The sequence below is a fragment of the Nicotiana tabacum genome, chromosome 4 (genome assembly GCF_000715075.1).
Source record: "Nicotiana tabacum cultivar K326 chromosome 4, ASM71507v2, whole genome shotgun sequence".
Taxonomy (NCBI): domain Eukaryota; kingdom Viridiplantae; phylum Streptophyta; class Magnoliopsida; order Solanales; family Solanaceae; genus Nicotiana; species Nicotiana tabacum.
Window position 1 is genome coordinate 55,072,640 of NC_134083.1, and position 19,965 is coordinate 55,092,604.

Here is a 19,965-nt window from a genome sequence, read left to right on the forward strand (position 1 = left end):
TAGGGTGTATTGAACTTCTATTTCTTCCGGAAAATATGCGACAACCCTTTGTGCACTTGTTGGTAATTATTTATTGTTCACTTATCTGTTTGCAACACATTTCACTTGTCTTGTTTGTAATATCAAAATTTGAACTTTACATTTATGTACCAAGGAAGAAAAAATATATGATTGATTGTCTTTCTTTTAACAGGAGAGACAAAGGGTTATATACGACGAACAAAAAAAACTAGCTCAGCAACAGGCACAAATCAAGTCACAGATGGCTCGATATGAAGATGAATTAGCAAGGAAAAGGATGCAGGCATGTGAAGTGTTTTAATAATGTCATGGTTAAATTGGTATTGCTTTAAATGATAAAGCTGACTTCTGCTTGCATTCTGCAGGCAGAAAATGAGCACCATAGAGCTAGAAATCAGGAGTTGGTAAAAATGCAAGAGGATTCAGCTCTGAGACAAGAGGCAGCTAGACGAGCAACAGAAGAACAAATCCAAGCGCAGCGCCGCCAGACAGAGAGAGAAAAAGCAGAGATCGAGCGTGAAACTATTAGAGTGAGAGCTATGGCAGAAGCAGAGGGGAGAGCACATGAAGCAAAGCTGGCTGAGGATGTTAACAGGAGAATACTAGTAGACCGTGCAAATGCTGAACGGGAGAAATGGGTCGCTGCGATTAACACAACTTTTGATCATATTGGAGGTTCTTCTCTAACGACCATCTATTAGCTTGCTGATACGGGTTATCCATGTTTAGATTTATGGATCATATCAGTCTATTTTGTTCATGTTATTAGTATTGACCTGCATAATACATCTCTTGCTTTGGTGTTGAATTTTTTCTTCTAAACCTGTCTTTCATGCCAATGTGCTGTGCTTGTAATTTTTGCTGAAGAGACAATTTAAGTCTTCTGTTTCTCGGGAAAGAGAAACAGGAAGAGATTTGGATTTGTAGTTCTTTTAGTATTATGGAGTAATATTTGCTTGCTGGTGTTAGACACAATTAGTGAGTTTATAATCTACACATCTTTCTATGCTCATTTTCCTTTTTAGCCTTTTCAATGTGTGTACTAGAAAAAATAAAAAACGCCAGACATATTTTCTGGACTCTATTTATAAATGCTGCATTCTTCTGATTCTTGGCATGCCTCTGGCGACTATGATTAGTGCCAATACTATTGAGTGGGGGGGTTAAAACTTCTCAAAAGATAAATAGCAGTATCATTTTTTTGTTTTTGTTTAAAAAGGTCATCAAACACCACTAATTTGTGCAAATGCACAAAATGTAGGTAGGGTTGCATTTCTGGGCTACTGCTGATGCAAAATAAATATTATCTTTTGACGTGAAGATATCCATTTATGTAGGTGGTTTCCGTGCAATACTAACGGATCAAAATAAGCTTGTTGTGGCTGTTGGTGGCGTGACTGCTCTTGCAGCTGGAATATATACAACAAGGTATTTAATATATTTTCAAAATTAGCAACGTAAAGTTGTTTGCATGTGCAATTCTCTTGCAAGTCATGCTTAATGTTGTGATGTGCATTTTCTTATTTAATATTATTTGTGGAATTTAGTCATATTCTTTTCCTCTTTCAGAGACCACATGAACATACATCAGATTTTTTTTAACATGCATCTTGGTTTATGCTAAAGGTTTTAAGGAGGTCAAATATGTTGAAGGAGTTCTTTTTTTTTCTTTTTGTGTGTGGTGGTTGGGGGGGGGGGATGGTGGTGTTAAATTCTCCGTTGATAAGTTCTTTATTTTTCCATCATTTTAGCCGTGGCTTATGACGGCCCAGTGGGATCATCTTTTTCCGCTGGCTTTGTGAACCTGTTGTAGTTATGGGGACAATTCTTCTTTGCCCTTTCTTCTAGTTTGAGCATCACTATTATTCAAACCACCTTGTGGGGATGAAATGGAGATTCACTGACGAGGAAAATCCTACTCTAATGATATCTGATCTTTTAAGCATTTCTACCATTTTAGCCATGCAGAACTCATATAATATTTAGCTACTGGCTCTACTCGTTTTGTTTGACTGCTCCCTCTATTGATAATACACTTGTTTATTTAAACGGCCAATACTAAGAAGTTGGTTTATTTGGAATGTCGTGGTGGGTAAACTATTAAAGTTTTGGTTACCCTGTCTCTCTTGGATTCCGTGGTTGTTCTTGAAGATATTTTGCCAGCACTTCTACTTGTATTCACTACTGTGGCTAATACGGCTGATGCAAGCTTGTTATCTGAATTGCAGAGAAGGTGCAAGAGTTGTCTGGAGTTATGTGGACAGAATATTGGGACAGCCATCATTGATCAGAGAGTCATCTAGGGGCAAATATCCTTGGTCAGGGTTCTTCCCACGAGCCATGAGCACTCTCTCGAAGGGTGCTAATGGAGGTTCTGCAACCAAGTCTGGGAAAGGGTTCGGGGATGTTATTCTACATCCATCTCTTGAAAAAAGGATTCAGCAGTTAGCCAATGCAACTGCTAATACCAAATCCCATCAAGCTCCATTTCGCAACATGCTCTTTTATGGCCCTCCAGGAACAGGGAAGACAATGGTTGCTAGAGAGCTTGCTCGCAGATCTGTAAGATCTTTCTCCCCTCTTTTGTTCTCTTCTCAGCTAATTTTTGGTGACCTTTACATAGTTACTTATATGGTATGTGTTTCATTCAATCTTGTTAAAGTATTGCATACGGGTTAGGGAGTGTCACACAAGCTGGCATACTTATACCATCTTATAAGTTGACACAAAGTCGCTGATAAAAAATAAATTGCTTTTTGATGCAAAGCATAACAGTTCTGATATTAAAGATTCATAAAAAAGTTTTATAAGGGCAATCTTTCAAGAGAGTGTTGACGTTGGTGGACTCCGTTTATGGAACATCTATAACTTGGCAGTTCTAATTTTGTTGGTGGTCAATAATATGCTTGATTCTTTGTCAGGGACTTGACTATGCATTGATGACGGGTGGTGATGTTGCGCCACTGGGATCACAGGCTGTCACTAAAATACATCAGTTATTTGATTGGTCCAAAAAATCCAGAAAGGGTCTATTACTTTTTATTGACGAAGCAGATGCATTTTTGTGCGAGTAAGTGACTTTCCCCTAACATTGCTGCATTTGATTGATCGAGATCTTTAATAGTTTTTGATAGGTTTGTACTATTTATTTGCGCCACCATGCTAGGAGGTGTACTTCCTTCGACAAAGTAATTTCAAATAATCTTGTTCAGGGATCTCTGGGGTCCTCTCTGACTTTAAGATGTACTGGTCGAATTTGTTTTAGTAGCAAGGCACTGAAAAAAAACCACCTTCAGGATGGCTAGGCATGCCTCAATGATGAACTCATAACAAGTACCTTGTTCTCGTTTGAGAGATGACTTGCTGAAGTTAGTCCAATGGAGATCAAATAATTGCGTCTAGGGGAATAACTTTATAGAACAGATAGTCTGCTGAAAATTCAATTGGATGATTCTTGAAGCCCTGAAGCAACATATAGAATTGAACTGATTCCATTCAGGTGAAGGTAGGCAGACTTGCTTGTTAACTTGATGGCAGAGCCAAAGTTGAGAGATTAGGTGAAGGGAAATTCTGACCTTAAATGTCTTCCAAGTTAAATGATGCCACATTGATCCCTAGATTAATCAGTTCTATCATCTTCTTTTTTTTTTTTTTTTTGATATTATAGCTATAGCCAGGTATTTATATGCTTGTCAGATTTACTCTTTTACAATGTTTAGGTGATGGACATGTAGAATTTGATTGTCCAGCCATTAGATCTCTGAGCTTGCCTTTTCATGTCAATTTCAGGCGAAACAAAACCTATATGAGTGAAGCTCAGAGGAGTGCCCTCAATGCACTCCTTTTCCGCACCGGTGATCAGTCAAAAGATATAGTACTTGCCTTAGCTACAAATCGCCCTGGTGATCTTGATTCAGCTATTGCAGACCGTATTGATGAAGTCATCGAATTCCCTTTGCCTGGTGAAAGCGAGCGCTTCAAGCTGATCAAACTGTATCTGGAAAGATATATAGCTCAAGCTGGGGAAAGGAAACCTGGTTTCTTTTCAAGCTTATTCAAGAAGCAGCAGCAGAAAATAGAGATAAAAGGATTGACGGATGATATTCTGAGAGAAGCAGCTGCCAGGACGGGGGGATTTTCAGGCAGAGAGATTGCAAAACTGATGGCTAGTGTTCAAGCTGCTGTATATGGGAGCGAGGACTGTGTATTAGACCCTAACTTATTTCGTGAAGTGGTAGATTATAAAGTTGCTGAACATCAGCAGAGGAGGAAATTAGCAGCAGCTGAGGGTGACAAGTGAATAATTTTTTTTCCTTGAGATAATTTTGCCAAAGAATGATCAAGGGCGCCTACTGAGAATTTTGTTACTGACCAATTTTCCGCGAATGACCTATTCTTTTCCCATTATTTCGGGAAATTTTGCTGCTTACAAGTTAAAGATTTCATGGTATGATTATTCATAGCCTAGGTCAATTCTGTGTTCTTTTCACGTTTTGTTTAGCCACTTGTGTAGTAAGCCCATGGAAATAAAAGTGCAATGGCTGAAAATTATTCCAAGAAGGAAAATATTATCTTTTCCTCTATGTTTTTGATAAAAGAAATGTCAAAATTTTAAGTGATTTTAAGTTCTATGCATTGAAGATGTAAAAATATTTACACTATGAGTAACCTTTTAATAGAATTATTTGCAGTTACTTGAAAAGAACAATATTGTCATTCTAAGAGTAGAGTAAAAAACAAGAACAGAATTTGAAGAGTAAATATTGTAAACTGGTTGCATTATTTGAGCAAGATACTACAAGAGAAGACTTGAAATAGTTTGAGATATTATTGTTCTTAATGGACTGTTTTGGGAAGGTTGTTTCCATGAACTTTAAATGGTTGGAAACCTTGAAAATGACTTGTTTATGCTGTTGTTTTCATGAATATGTTGTCTACACATCAAAATTGCTATTGGTATTGTGAATAAGAAGATAAAGGACAACATAATAATGGAAAGTTGTACTTGTTGTTATTGTTGGATTGTTCAAGTGTGGATTAGGTGATTAATAGGAGGTTGTAAGTCCTCCGATTTTACTCGGTATCATGCTGGACATGTTGTTAAGTTAACTAATGTATGATAATGGGGTTTAAGTGAGCTAAAGGGATTCAATCCGAGCTTGCCGCTCATCGTGATATGTTGATGACTTGTTAATGAAATATTTTGTACCCTATTGTTGATGTTATTCTTGTTGTATTGCTCTGGTTGTTGTTGTTAGTATATGGTATTATAGAAGGCAATTGTTACAGGAGAGATGCTATCCAAATTTGCATAAATAAGCTAATAGTTTAAGTTACGGACTTAGTCTTTACTCAGCACTGATTTTGAATCTCCTTATGCTATGGTAGATTGAGTTGAGTTGTTTGAAGAATTACTTGGAAGGTATTAAGGACTCAACGAAGTAAAGGTATGTTAAGGCTATCCCTTCTTTACTTTTGGCATGATCCATATGATACAAACGAAATGAGTAAATGCGGAACTTTCACAAATGACTCTATTAGAAGTACTAGGGGTGCCTATGTTCTTGATCCCCATGTGTCCTATTATTATATCATTTTTTTATGGGTCTCAGAAAATACATTAAGTTGATGAAGTGTATTTCGTGATATTAACCGAAGGTATATTGATCTTATGACATTCTTAGAGATCTTATTGACTTACTTCTTGTGCATTGCATGTATTTATACATGTATATTGACACATGACTAGATGGCGTTATATGTGCGTATATTATATGTATATGGGATATGGGGAGAGGTTACGGCATTATATATACACCATCACCTGATCAGCTGGTATATGTTGATGATTTTGCCCACAGAGTTCGAGATGATATGACCGGATGCCCTCATAGGCTTGATGACGTTATGTACGTGTATAACTATGCATGATATGACATTTATACGCATATGCATGACATTATAAATGTTTCGTGATTCACAGAGCTATTCGGACTTACAGGTTGAGTTCTTTACTCTATGTTTCTTTCATATCTTTTATATACTACTTTTCATGCCTTACATACTCGGTACTTTATTTGTACCGGCATCCCTTTTGCTTGGGGATGCTGTGTTTCATACCTGCAGGTCCCGATAGACAGGTTGACAGTCCTCCTAGTAGGCTATCATCTCAATGGAAGGTGTTGGTGCACTCCACTTGCTCCGGAATTGCCTATTTGGTCAGTATGCTTTGAACATGTATATATGTGTATGGTAGGGCCATGTCCCAGCCTTTATAACGTTTATGTACTCTTAGAAGCTTGTATACATATGTCATGTATATGGATTATTGTATGGCCTTGTCGACCTATGTTTTGAGTGTACAAATGATCATGTCGGCCTTATAGGCCCATATTTCACATGTATAAGTTTCTATATCATGTTAGGTCGTCCTATATCTAGTATTCCCTTATGTTTTATTCTAGTTATCTCACGGCGGCCCTTCTGTACCATTTACCCATGATGGTGTGATAAGAAAGATATGTTATGTTGGTATTTGGTTGAATAAGGCACTGGGTGCCCGTCGCGGCCCTCCGATTTGGGTCGTGGCATCAATACTCCAAAAATTCCTTGCCATTCGAATCAGTCTCCGAGCGACTCGAATCTTGCCAAAATAACTTAATACCATCAATAATAGCCATACGAAATAATTCCAAATGATAAAGCTAAAGTCTTGAATCAAATATGCAAAGTCAACCTCGAGCTTGCACCCTGGAACCGACAAAATTTCCAAATTCCAAACACTCATTCAATTACGAGTTCAACCATACTAATTTCATCTGATTTCATTCATAAATCGATCCTCAAATCACCAAATCTCACTCTCCAATACCATGACCTAAAATCCCCAAATTTTACTTCAAATTCACATAAACTAGGTGTAATAATCAATGGGTAATCAATATCTATCATTAAAGGTGATCAAACTTTACTTACCTTTTCAATTGTAGCAAAGAGTCTCCAAAAATCGCCCTTACCCGAGTTCCATAAATGCAAAATGAGAAAAATGACCAAACCCTCATTTTTATGTTCTGTCCGGCGATTCCGCACTTGAGGCTCACTTAACCGCATCTGCAGTTCTACTTTTGCAGAATGGTGGCCGCATCTCCGGCTTCCTCCAAAAGACAACCCTCCGCTTTTGCGAAACTTCCACTGTATCTGTGAGTCTGCATCTGCGGACATCTTTGGCATCTGCGGTCCCTGACCTTCCGGGAACCTTCCGCTTCTGCGGTCTCCTTTGCGCATTTGCGCATGCGCACCTGTGCACCAATGTCCGCATCTGCGGAATCCCATGCCTCCGTCCAACTTTGCTTCTGCGCTCACTTGTCCGCATCTGCGGGCTCGCAGATGCAAAAAATCCCTTGCACCTGTGCTCCTCCCCAACTCCAGCTAATCCCGCTTCTGCGAACACCAGGTCACTTCTGTGGGCTTGCACCTGCGGCCAAATCCTCGCAGGTGCGATTGCACCAGAGCCTGCAACTTTCAGCATTTCCCCCAAGTCCAAACAACGCCCGAGACCCCGGGGACCCCATCCAAATATAGCAACAAGTCCTAAAACACAATACAAACTTACTCGAGGCCTCAAATTACATCAAACAACATCAAAATCATGAATTGCACCTCAATTCAAGCCTAATGAAACTAATGAACTTCCAACTTCTAATACTGATGACGAACCATATCAAATCAACTCCGAATGATCTCAAATTTTGCATGCAAGTACCAAATGACACAATGGACCTATTCTAACTCCATAACCAAAATTCAAATCTGATATCAATAAAGTCAACTCTCGGTCAAACCTCTCAACTTTCCAAACCTTTAACTTCCCAACTTTCGCCCAAAAATATCAAATCAACATTCGGGCATACGCCTAAGTCCAAAATCACCATACGAAGTTATTGGAACCATCAAAACTTCATCAGAGTCGTCTACACAAAAGTCAACTCTTTCAACTTAAGCTTTCAACCCTGAGACTAAGTGTCCCAATTCATCTCGAAACTCTCCGAAACCAATTCAACTACTCCGGAAAGTCACATAACCACAAATGAACATTTTGTGACAATAAATAGGGGAGCTTGGCTACAATACACAAAACGACCGGCCGAGTCATTACGGTCTTATTTTTGAATCTTGTAAAGTACCTTATTGATTAATCTAGCGCTTTATTCATCACTTTTATATAACATCCTGCAGCTCATTTGGTTGTCTATATATATGATCTAATGATGTTCATGCTTTTTTTGTTTGGATTTAACTGAATAGAGGGTGACTCCTCAGCTGTGGGAACCATTTTACTCCTTATTAGAGTGGAAAATTGGAGAGCTCTTGCCCTGAATAGGCAACCATATCACCACATAAATGCTCCCTTTTTTGTTCTGGTGTAAACCTTTCTGCCATTGGTAAATGATATACTACATCAGTTATCATTGTCGACTTCCTTGACCCCTATATGTGAAGACCTAGAAAAATCAAAGATGCAACACTATTATTTTCAAATGAAAGCTTCATCGAAGCACACCCTCATTGTATTCTTAGTCAACGGATATGAGTTAGGTCTCTCTACTTTTGAGTGACAATATCCTCAAATTTCTGTGATAATGAGAAGTGTTTTTGAGGAGTAAAGAGTTAGTCAAGGAATTTTGAGTGTTTGCAATTCAATTCACACAGAGTGCGCAAAAAAAATGTTGGGGTTCACTTGTGCGTCATGTTGGGTGCATATGATGGACGTTTGAAGCGTAAGCCAACGCCCAAGGCACAAGGCCAAGCTCCCCCTAATGTCTCCAGACATTTTGAGTGCCTTGCCTCAGGGGCAAACACCGGACGAGTTCCAATTTTGCTTTCTAAAACATTATATCTAACATAAACCTTTGGCAACTAACAAAACTTCAATCGGCAAAAGCATGCATATGCACAAAAGAGGGAAATGAACTAGTGAAAACATCCGTATACCAGCTTTAAGAAAATGGATCACACGGACGTACTAATCCTTATTCTGAGAAGCAAAACTTGCCTGCATCATTAGTACAAAGGGTCAAAATAAGCACAACTGTTTACATATCAAATGAAGAAGACTCTTCTTAGTTCAGGAATTCTCATCATGCAGCCCTAATGGTGGTGATCTTGAACAAAGCGCAAGCCACAGTATTTGCATATAGCTGGCTCGTCCAGATCAAGGCATATATACTCAATTGGATGTCCAAGAGCAGGATTAGTGTCTGTTTCAGAAGATAAAAAAGAGCACTTTCAGGCAGATTGATTTGCAATGGAAGCAGTATTTCTTAAGCAACTCACGAGCACTTCCCGATTTAAAAAAAAAAAAAAGGGGAACATGGTGGTAGTATTCAAATTACCTCCTTCACAGGCAGCAATCCTGCCCTCAACCTTGATAGGCGGAACTTCATTGATCAATTCCATGGGAGATTTTTTGCTAGTATCCTACCATTTAAGCACCACACAGCAATCAGGAAAATAAACAAAGTATTTACCAGGAAAAATTCTTGATGTAATTTTGGATTAGTGGCATTGTAGAAACAACAGCAAAAACGAGGATTCATATCTTAGAACCATCTCGAAACCTTATTGTTCCACTAGTTTTTTCAGATCAAGCTTATTCGTCCACTGGCTTGACACTGATCAATAGTGAGAAAATTCTTGATGAAATTTTGAATTAAAAGAGGCTTGGTAGAAATAAAAACAAAAACAAGGGCTTCATATCTTGGAACCCTCTTACTTATTAAAAAAAAAAACTTAAAACCATCTTGAACCTTATTGTTCCACTAGCTTCTTTTTTTATATTCTTAAATCAAGCTTATTGGACCAAAATTATTTCTATAAAATGGTGACCTTTCTATATGACTTCTGACAAGCTTATAAAAATGCCTGCATTACATAATTCATGTCCAAAAATTGACTACAAAATGCATTTTCTATCACACAAAAATGGTCACAGGACAATATGGTGCAGTCTGTGGTAAGACAATTAAAGCAGAATCCTTTGGAAATGAGAAATAAAATTTTGGATTGCAGATGAGTTTAAGAAAATTGATTACTACTCGGGCTGCAGGCATGCCAGGCCAGCTCACAAGCTACTCAAGCAAAGTAGAATTGCTTAATTTGACTAGCATTCTGTTAATCTCAGTACAGCAGAAGCTTGTCTCCATACTCGTGAGCCCCTTTAAATTCTTCACCGAGATAATTGTAGCTTAAACACATTTGTCCAAATCAAAACACCATTAAACATCTTCCTATTACTATCAGCCTTCAGATATATGATAAACACAAACAACTTTTCAGTCCCTTCTTGCCATCTACAATACTGTGTTCATACCTTTACTCTCCCGTCTTCAATCTTTCTTCTTTTGTCTCTATCCTACTCTATTTCCTATTCCAATCTCATCTTTCCTTTTCTGTAATTTCAACATTGACTGCTATTTCAGCTTCCTTCTCTGATATGCGACACAAAATTGAGGTTTCACACTCAGCCACATGAAATTCTTTTTGAGTTGCAAAGATACTCATTCAAACTGTAAAAATTGGAAATTGCTAATTTGATCTCAATCAAACTGTTCAATCCCAAGCCTCCCAGTTTCTAGATTGTGTCAAGGTCAAGCGTCAAGATCTTAGGCTAGCCTACTCAAGCCTGGACCTGCCAAAGTCAAGCTTGCCTCAGATTTGGCTTGGCACAACAAGATCTTACGCTAGTCCTAACTTGTCCGACATTTGAGGACAGCAAATCATGGTTGCTTGTAACAACTAATTGAGATAAGACCTGACCTGAAACTAGCCCACAAAAGTTTGATGATAATTATGCACAAAAAATCTGATTTTTTTTCCTTTTCAGATTAGTATTGCTCTATGTAAGAAGAAACTATAAGCACTATATCCCTACCTTGAGCTCTTCTACAACATGATTTTGGTTGCAATTTCTCCATGTAATATGCAAATTCGAAACTTAAAGGATAATCTCCAATACTCAACATTCGATTCCTTTTCACAAGATAAAAGATCACTCTAAAAGGTTAGAAAAAATCCTAATCCCTCACTTTAGAGATCAATTCTCACCTTCACGTATATATTCAACCTTCATATTAAAAACTACAGTTTCCAAATTCAACCGTCAAACTCTTCTGCAGTTGGACTTCCTAGGGTATCGAGCTACATAAGTTTCCCAGTTCTTTTCTCCTTATGTCTCTAATTTCAGAAATTCATTTTGATACATGCCACTGGGAAAAAGGACACCTCTTTAAGGAAGACTTAGACTCGGTACAATTCCATTTTCAAAATCTCTGTATCATAAGCTACGGCATCATAAATTCCGTTCAGCAAAAAAAAAATGGAGAAATCTGATAGAAAGATGAAGATAAGAGAAAGGAGAAAACGAGTTAGGTACCTGCATCCATTTGTCTGTGTGGGAGGTGACGACCTCACTGCTACCAACACCGCTAAAACTTCTGGCGTTGGATCGGAAATTGGAAGATCTTCCGGTTAGGGTTTTCAGCATATTGCTGGCCAAAGCCACGCCTTGTTTCCTTCCAAATGACGCCATTTTTTTTTTGCCCCAACGCTGAAATTCCCACTGCTATTCAATAAATGAGATTTAGCCTACCGGGAAGCATCATACCAGATGACATATATTGCTTCTTCCTCTCTTTTTTTTTTTCTATTTCTTTTTTCTCCCTTTTTTTTCGTTCATTTTTTTCCCCTTTTCTTTTAACTTGCAATAAAAATAAAAGGAAACTTGCAATAATGGTTTCATTTCCAGCGAAAATCGCCAGGACGAAAAAAGACCTAATACAGTCAAATCTGATATTTTTTTTACTGTTGTTATTGAGGATATATAGTATAACATAACATAAGAATTTATTTTGTGAAAAAACTTGGCTTTTAGAATAAATGATTGTTATACAAGGATGTTGTTATGGAGATGTCTGAATGTATTAAACAATAATTTAGAGAAATTTACAATAAGTTATTTTGATAAAATAACAAGAAAAATTTACAATAAATTAGTAAGAGTGTTATTTTTCCTACATGTTTAGGGGAAGGAAAAACATATACTCCAACTATGTAAAATAAGCTACTGGATTCAAGTAAAGCACGTGATAATAAGTTGGAACTATATTTTCTTGACAACCAAATTGTCTATCCAAATACATCAATTATTGTTGAGTAGCCCTTTATTCTGTCATTTGAGTTTGAGATTGATGTGATACATGTTGCACTATACTTGAATTGTAAAATTGGGAACATTCTGATCACGAAAATGTTCTCAAGTGAGTTAAATTATCGGATGGTTATAGGCCTATTTCTCAATTGCCAGATGGTTGGAATATTCATGAATTGGGTTTTGATATTAGATTCAATGACTCGGAATACCTAGTATCATTTCGTGTTATTTTCTACTTCATTCCATTGCTTTGGTAGAGAAATTTGAAAAACATCATACAGAATAAACATAATAATTAATAATTCATTCTATTTGGATGAAATGATTATCAATTAGTGGGACATGCATTAGCTTGACCGTCTAGATAGATAAAAAGACAAACAGATTTACCCACAAAGAAAAGCACATATAAACAAAAGATATGGTTATGTTGGTTAAAGTAGGGAGTACAATTGAATTACAAGAAAAATCTTTGTACTGAGGCATAAATATCTTGCTGTCTAATGAGATTCAAGTACACTCGATCAAATTTCTAACTATTCCAGTAACAGACTTGTCCCCTCCAACAAAATATAACAGCCAACTAATGCGTGTGATTATGGTAAAATATACTTGTTAGTGCGTATTAATATGCAAGTAGTAGAATATTACCAAGATCTAGTGTCTGTACATAATGCTTGATCATTTACGGTATAAGCAGTAAAAGAGACAAACTTAAAAACCAAATGCTATTTACACTTTCTCAGGCCTTCAAAATTGGTTTAACAGAATTCATCATATTCCGACTTGGGATGTTACCACGCCCAGTAAGAAGACCATCAGCACGACGATACTCAGATAATGCTCTCTGCACGTTATTCCAACTTCTTCACAAAATATTAGCTTAGCTCCATCCCTGCCTGGTATATCTTTGACTATTGTATTCAGTATTCATGCTAGTCTACACACAGTTGCCTACTTGATACGATATAATTGTCATTTGGCATTTTCGTCTCGTCAACAACAACAAACACAGTGCAATCTCACATGTGTGATCTGGGGAGGGTAGTGTGTACACAGTCCTTACCCCTACCTTGAGAAAGTAGAGAGATTGTTTCCGGTAGACCCTCGATTTCATCTCGTCAAGAAATCCATTAAATGGTCCAACTCCAGAGTCTATCCTGATGAATCAGGCAGCTTTCAACCTTGATCCAACTTCAAGATTTTCCAAGAAGGGAATCCCCAAACTGTTCATAGACCTCAACACCTCTTCTGCTTTGACTTCTAAGCCTGCTGACCTGTACAAGTGCACAGCTGCACTCATTATAAACCGGTCAGGTTTTACGGACTTGGAAATTCGTTCAAAGAAGGAGATGCCTTCCTCCACGTGACCATAGTCCGTGTAACCTCTAAGCATAATACGATTAGACTCTAGGTCAGGTTGTAGTCCAGCGTTCATGACATTTTTATAGACCCTTTCTACTTCTCCAATTAATCCTCCCTTTGCAAAACCTGATAGCAACACGTTATAATGCGCACAAGAAGGGGGAATTCCTTCTTTCTGCATAGAATCAATGGCAAGCTCAGCTTCTGAGTACTCTGCTCCCCTTGTATATGCTCTAATAAGTGCGAGATAGGTTAAGGAGTCGGGTGAACAGTCACTGGTGTGCATGCTATGCATGAGGACTTCAGCTTCTCGATAAAGTCCAGCAGCAGCATATATATTCATCATAATATTGTAGCTCACCTGCAATGTGCTGCAAATCCTTAGTACTTTAATGTGGGCAATCCACTTCTCAGTGTTCTCTCATATAATATATGGCATTGAACATTAAAAATGCATTATTGACAACCAAGACATATAAGTTTGTACTAAAAGCCCATGGCAATATTTCACCAGCCAGGATGTGGCCCTACTGCAGATGACATTTACTGCCACAAAAATATAAGAAAAATGACTTGTGTACTGGATCTGGCTATGATTATGTGTACTACCTGCCCAGGTTTTATCCCTGCTTCTTGCATCTTGGCGAATAGATTAGATGCTTCATCATATTTCCCTGCATTAACCAAAAATAAGAATTCAGAAAACTGCTACAACAAAAGCATTGTGAGAGAAGTCAAGGGAATTCAAGTACAGCCACCCGTTTCCCCCTCCACCCGCACCCAGGAAAAAACCAAAGCTCTTCACCAACCAAAAACAATTGGAAACAGTACAATCATTATGATAGGGGTTTGAACAGAGGCAAAAAATAACCATCTTGAAATTAAAAAATTCAGAAAAAAAAGGATACATATAGAAAGTATTGCCATTCACATTTGCAATTTCTTGTTAGGGAATTAGAAAACATACAGAAGATAAAGAGAAAACCAAGGAGCTTAACTGAGCCACAAAGATAAAAATGACAAATTTTCATTACTATCTACGTTTACAAGAAATCGTGAGACAAATAAGAGATTAGGAGAATTTGCATTCAAATGATGTTCACTAAAAGAGCCCAGGGTTTCTTTAAAAACCCTGATGCGAAATTAAGACAGCAGGTAATTACCAGCCTTTCCATAATAACATATCAAGTTGGTATAAGCCTTTTCATCCAAAGAAATGCCCATCTTCTGAGCCATATCAAAAGCTTTCACAGCTTTATCCAGGTTTCTTCCTCGTCCATATACACTGCACCCATAACAGATTCTTACACTTTGAGAAATGCAAAATATAGTATCTTTCCCTACTCAGTTCGAAAAATGTCATGCTCTAACCTAATCATGGTATTGTATGTTTGAATTGATGGAGCAACACCCGAGGAGAGCATGTGCTCATAAACTCTGGTAGCAAAGCGCAATTTACCTGCACTCCAGTAAAATGTCTTCAGGTTTCTGGTCAACATTAGATCTCAATATGCTCCAAATGAAAAAAGAAAAAGAAAAATCTATCAAATGCTTTTAGGCAATAGTTTTCTTCGTAAAAGTAAACCTGCTTCCAGCAATGCCTTGATAAATGTATTATATGCCACAGTATCAAGCTCTAAATTAGCACGCAAAGAATTGTGAATAATGTCCTCTGCTTCAGCATATCTCCCTGCACATTGTATTCCAACAACATCAAGCAACACAATCAGATAATACAAGAACATAAGATAACTATTTGTTCTTTCCAATTTCAAGATTCATCTACAGCAGCTGTTTTAAAAGCGAATCCCAAAATCTATGAGATAATGGAACTCTTTATGCATTCACTTCTTCTAATCCTAAAAGCTGAATACACAAATTACTCCAGGGAAGAAAGTTGCAGTTCTCAACAAACAAAGAGAGAAATAAATTTAGTGTGGTGTTCCATCCACATTTTAAAGTTTAAGAATAATAAAAGCCAGTAAAAGGCAGTGAAGACATCAACGGAAAAATTGTGGGATGCAAACACCAAGTATCTGTTTATGTTATTTGATTGGCACAAAGTTAAACTAGCTTGAAGTACCAGGAGATGAAAGTGGTAGATTTGAGGCGAATGAGGGGCAGGTATGTTCATACTTCATATATGCTCTTTGGAAAAGGGCCTGATAATAAAAATTTCTAGAACTCTTTAAGAAATGGAGAGGAAAGGAGCCATTCTGATCCCTCGCCACCCTTTACCCACACTAACCTTAAGAGATTGTACTAGAGTGTTTAACAGTTTAGGATTATGCCAAAATTGATGATTGTTAGTTTAAACGCAGCTCCTACACTGTAAACACAAAGTCATAAAATTGAGCAGAAAACATTCAAGTCAAAGATTCCATACTCTTACCGCAATTACATAAACCATTCACTAGCATGCTAATAGCTACTGGACCAAAAAAATGCCCTTTCTCCATCTCTTCCTTGTAAAACATGTAAGCTTCCTCTTGTTTGTCACATCTATTATATGCATCAATTATGGAATTGTATAGAAGACTTCCAGTCCTCGAGGAGTCTGCAACAGATTCAAAGACATTTAGAGCTTCCTTCAATTTCTTCTGCTTCCCATAAAAATTTATCAAGGATGCACTTGCAGCATCCTCTGGTTTTCTGCCCAGGTTCATTAACAGGTTATGAAGGTTTTCCGCCTTTGAAATGTCACCTACAAGAGAAATTGACACAAATTACCAAAAAGATCAGGCATCTTAATGTTTCTGCTAAGGATGAATTATAGCAGGAAGAAATATTTGGATGCATGGCTCCTAGAACGCCAACATGCCACTTTAGTAACCATATTATATCACCAAAGAGTGATGAAGCCTAAAGAAATTATGAGATCCTAGGTTCGCACTTCACGGGGAACAGGAAATCAGGCAAGCTCAATGTTTTGCCCTAAACCAAATTATTACACATATCAAGAATATTAAAGAGCAGAAATAGTCAGTGTTGCTTAGCTCTAACTTACTAAATCAAAGTGCAAGTTTATTACCTTCTATGGTGAATTTTCTGATAAGCTGACAAGCAACAGACAGGCCATTTGTACTCTTAAGCAACAATTTTAGTGTTTCTTCTGCCTTCGTTGTATTTCCATCTGCTATAAAGAGGATAAGGGCCAGCTCAAAAGCCACGGCACCTGGTTGGTCCAAGGGCTTGGAAGCAATTTCAGCTGCGGTAAATCTATCATTTCCATGAATGGCCACAGAAAAAGTCTCTGTAAATACAGAATCTTCAAATACCTTGCTTGCACTGAACTCTCCTATCAACTGCACTGCATCTCTGACCATTCCTTCAACGCAATAAACTTTCACGACTGACTTGAGAAGCTCCTCATCAAATTCCACTTGAACTTTCCTTATCTGGAAAATAAAATCTTTTGCTTTCTCAGTTAAGCCGAGTCTCATGTACAAATTGAGCATGTCTTTGCAAAAACCACAATCAGGACCTTGCGTCTTAGAGAGAGCCTGAAACACAGCTTCGGCAGATGCCAAGTCTTCCTTTGCAATATGGCACCTCAACAAGATACCATAACAGAATTTTGAAAATAATATGTTCTTTGACTTCATTTCGTCCATTACATTCAGTGCTTCCTCAAAGTTTCCAGCATTTAAATGGACTTGAGCCATTGTTGTATAGGTCTTTTCATTACTAATCACACCCAACTTCTTAACTTCTTCAAATGTCTTTTGAGCATCTTCGTAGAGACCAAGCTTGCCATATATTCTGATAAGCAAGCCATATATGACTTCATCTATTTTGATGCCATACCTTTCCATCTCCTCAAACAGAGCAAGGGCTTTGGGATAATCCTCCTTTCTGTAATACATTGTCAAAAGTGAAGCACATGTAAAGTTACTCGGGATTATCCCTTGTGATCTCATATCTTCATACAACCCGAAAGCTTCATCATAATTACCACTCTTTGAAACCAGACTGATGAGAAGGCTATAAGTTGCCTCCTCTGGAATGAACCCCAAACTCTTCATCTGATTAAAAGTCTTAAAAGCTACTTCAGCATGACCTTCTTTGACAAGTGAGCAGATAACAACTGTAAAAGTAAAATGATTGGGCTCAACCCCTTTTTCAGCCATCTGTTTCCATATAGTAATAACATTTTCATGAAGTGATCCTTTTTGTAAAGATGAAAGCATGAAATTATAGACTGCAGTTGAAGGTGTAATTCCCCTTTGCTGAACAGCAGAAAAGAAGGACATCATCTCTTTGTGACGTCCCCATCGAGCATAAGCACACAACATGGTACCGCAAGCAACCTCATCAGGTTCACACCTCGCTTCAAGCATTTCCAAAAAGGTCTGCTCAGCTAGCTTGATTTTCCCAACTTGGCCATATGCACGCAGGACAATCGTATAGACAATGACACTTGGCCGGTAGCTTAACTGTTCCAAGCATAAATCTAAATTACACCAAATTAATATTTCAGAATCTCCAAAGAAAGTAGTATTAGAAAGAAAAACTTGTCATTGCAAATGATTCACAGAGTCCAAGTGACAGATTCATAGCCAATGTTAATATAGATTTTAAGAACAATTTAACAAAAGGTATATTGAAATACTTCTATGAAACTTTGAAAATACATTCTGTATAAACCGTAACGGGTGAAAGTAACTATTCCCTCGTCCAAATCTATATGAACTCTTTCCAATTTTATACAACTCACAGGCCACAGCTTTCAGAGACATTTTTCTCTATCAAATAACTTCTAATCATTACTTTAATGTTTTTCTCCAGTCTCAATAATGGAATAACGTGGTCAGTGAGGATTCATATAGCGGACCCCAAGTTGTTTGAGAATGAGGCATCCTTGTTGTTGTTGTTTCTCCACAATCAGTAATGTTATAGAAGTCAAATTAACACCTTAGAAATTAAATTTTGTCATATAATAAGGACCAGGGGAGCATATACTGATCCATCTCAAATATTTAACTTGTCATTTAAAAAAATCCAATCTTGTAAAAGAAGCACAAAAAACAAGGGAACAGGAACATGAAAGCTGCAGAAGCCTCTCAAAATCAAAACTAACATCAGATATAAAGAAAAGTTTCACACTGATATCCAATCCAATTCCCAAACACTGTTTTTAAGTAGGATATACTGGGTTCACCTAACTTAATGTAAAAGTTGAAGCACCAATAACAAACTCACCTGCAATTTCATCCAATCAAAAAAGTCTCTAACTTGTCGCCAACCCTTCTGTTCTTTGAGCACAACACACATCTCTCTAAATGTAAGCTTAGTAACAAAAGAACTCATCACTTCCCTCATATCATATGACCCTTCAGCTTTGCCCGAAAGACTTCTAACTCTCTTGATAGCCGCAATCACATGCTTACCATACAAATGCCCATTTCTATCGTCTTCCAAATACTGCACCATCTGTTCAGGGGTCCGCTTAATCCATTTAGGAGTCATAGCTTGTGAGCCTTGGTTTCGTCTCAACGCGCTTAAGTATTGGGCTTTAGCTTTGATAATGCGACGAGCGTTGTCATCGGAAAGTGGGTTTTTGGCGTGTTTTGATTTGGGCTTTGGTTTGTTTAGGTTTTTGTTGTTGCCGTCGCTGAGTGTCCATGGGTCTGGTGTGACGGAGCAGACGAATATGGTGGGTTTTGGTTTGGGTTTTTTGGTGAGTTTGTGAGATGGGGTTTTCAGTGGAGTTGAGCAGAGAAATGAAGATTGTAAAGCTTCCATTTAGCAATTTGGAAGGTTTTGAGAGAGTTGGAGAAGTAGGCGATAGAGCGCAGGCTGTTCAGTGGAAAGAAGATAGCATGGATAATGGCGGCTCAGCTCAAATTAGCTTCAAAGAATCGGGCAGTTTAAGATATCGCGGCTCTCGGTCAGCAATCGTCCAGCTATATTAACTTCTTATGTTTTGGGATAATCCATAAAATTATCATAACCATATTACCAACTATACCCTTTTCTTTTCGGGTCCTATTACTCCCGAACTTATTTTTACCAAAATTTATTTAACATTATATACTCAATTAAATTCGACCCCCATTTATAATACCATCGATGTATACACGTGCTAATGGGTCCCACCCAATTCCCTTTTATTTTATCAAATCCCTTTTATTTTAAACCAAATTAAACTCATTCATTAATTAAACCCGACCCCGTTCATTCTTTCCTTTCATACTCTCCCATCTTCTACGGTCCAAACTAAATTCATCTCCCCTCTTTGATTCCTTCCATAAAATCACTCCAATCATAATTTTCTCTTTATTCTATTACAAAATCGGCTCTAATATAATGCAAAGAAGTATGTAATCTCTATTTTTATGGTTTATCGTCTTCAATTTTAGTAGGGCATT

General features: G+C 37.6%; 3 protein-coding genes across 4 annotated transcripts; 1 reads left to right on the top strand and 2 right to left on the bottom strand.

Annotated features, from left to right (window-relative positions):
- Positions 1 to 193: 193 nt before the first annotated feature.
- Positions 194 to 4,578, top strand: LOC107797189 (uncharacterized). The gene is made up of 6 exons (XM_075251885.1): positions 194 to 308; positions 391 to 696; positions 1,359 to 1,449; positions 2,250 to 2,583; positions 2,943 to 3,091; positions 3,811 to 4,578. The coding sequence occupies exons 2-6, from the start codon at positions 432 to 434 to the stop codon at positions 4,319 to 4,321; spliced, it is 1,350 nt and encodes a 449-aa protein (XP_075107986.1). The 5' UTR covers positions 194 to 308; positions 391 to 431; the 3' UTR covers positions 4,322 to 4,578.
- A 4,438-nt stretch (positions 4,579 to 9,016) lies between these two features.
- LOC107797192 (NADH dehydrogenase [ubiquinone] iron-sulfur protein 6, mitochondrial) lies at positions 9,017 to 11,722 on the bottom strand. The gene is made up of 3 exons (XM_016620054.2): positions 11,453 to 11,722; positions 9,414 to 9,498; positions 9,017 to 9,278 (listed from the first exon to the last, which is right to left on the bottom strand). Exons 1-3 carry the CDS (start codon positions 11,606 to 11,608, stop codon positions 9,169 to 9,171), a joined length of 351 nt encoding a protein of 116 aa, XP_016475540.1. The 5' UTR covers positions 11,609 to 11,722; the 3' UTR covers positions 9,017 to 9,168.
- A 1,106-nt stretch (positions 11,723 to 12,828) lies between these two features.
- On the bottom strand, positions 12,829 to 19,484 carry LOC107797188 (pentatricopeptide repeat-containing protein At5g27270-like). 2 transcript variants are annotated; one of them, XM_016620051.2, is made up of 8 exons: positions 18,797 to 19,484; positions 16,626 to 18,030; positions 15,987 to 16,298; positions 15,180 to 15,284; positions 14,966 to 15,053; positions 14,758 to 14,879; positions 14,204 to 14,268; positions 12,829 to 13,955 (listed from the first exon to the last, which is right to left on the bottom strand). In XM_016620051.2, the coding sequence occupies exons 1-8, from the start codon at positions 19,337 to 19,339 to the stop codon at positions 13,398 to 13,400; spliced, it is 3,198 nt and encodes a 1,065-aa protein (XP_016475537.2). In that variant the 5' UTR covers positions 19,340 to 19,484; the 3' UTR covers positions 12,829 to 13,397. The 2 variants fall into 2 exon arrangements, with proteins under 2 accessions (XP_016475537.2, XP_075107987.1); XM_075251886.1 differs by having other exon boundaries at positions 16,626 to 18,047; positions 18,797 to 19,483.
- Positions 19,485 to 19,965: the final 481 nt, after the last annotated feature.

Coding starts and splice junctions, on each gene's coding strand:
- LOC107797188 (XM_016620051.2), bottom strand. CDS start 19,339: ATGGAAGCTTTACAATCTTCATTTCTCTGCTCAACTCCACTGAAAACC. Junction 18,031..18,796: donor TTGATTGGATGAAATTGCAG/GTGAGTTTGTTA, acceptor TGCTTGGAACAG/TTAAGCTACCGGCCAAGTGT. Junction 14,269..14,757: donor ATGTTATTATGGAAAGGCTG/GTAATTACCTGC, acceptor TGGTTAATGCAG/GGAAATATGATGAAGCATCT.
- LOC107797192 (XM_016620054.2), bottom strand. CDS start 11,608: ATGGCGTCATTTGGAAGGAAACAAGGCGTGGCTTTGGCCAGCAATATG. Junction 9,499..11,452: donor ACACAGACAAATGGATGCAG/GTACCTAACTCG, acceptor CTTAAATGGTAG/GATACTAGCAAAAAATCTCC. Junction 9,279..9,413: donor GATTGCTGCCTGTGAAGGAG/GTAATTTGAATA, acceptor CTTCTGAAACAG/ACACTAATCCTGCTCTTGGA.
- LOC107797189 (XM_075251885.1), top strand. CDS start 432: ATGCAAGAGGATTCAGCTCTGAGACAAGAGGCAGCTAGACGAGCAACA. Junction 2,584..2,942: donor GAGAGCTTGCTCGCAGATCT/GTAAGATCTTTC, acceptor ATTCTTTGTCAG/GGACTTGACTATGCATTGAT. Junction 3,092..3,810: donor GCAGATGCATTTTTGTGCGA/GTAAGTGACTTT, acceptor TGTCAATTTCAG/GCGAAACAAAACCTATATGA.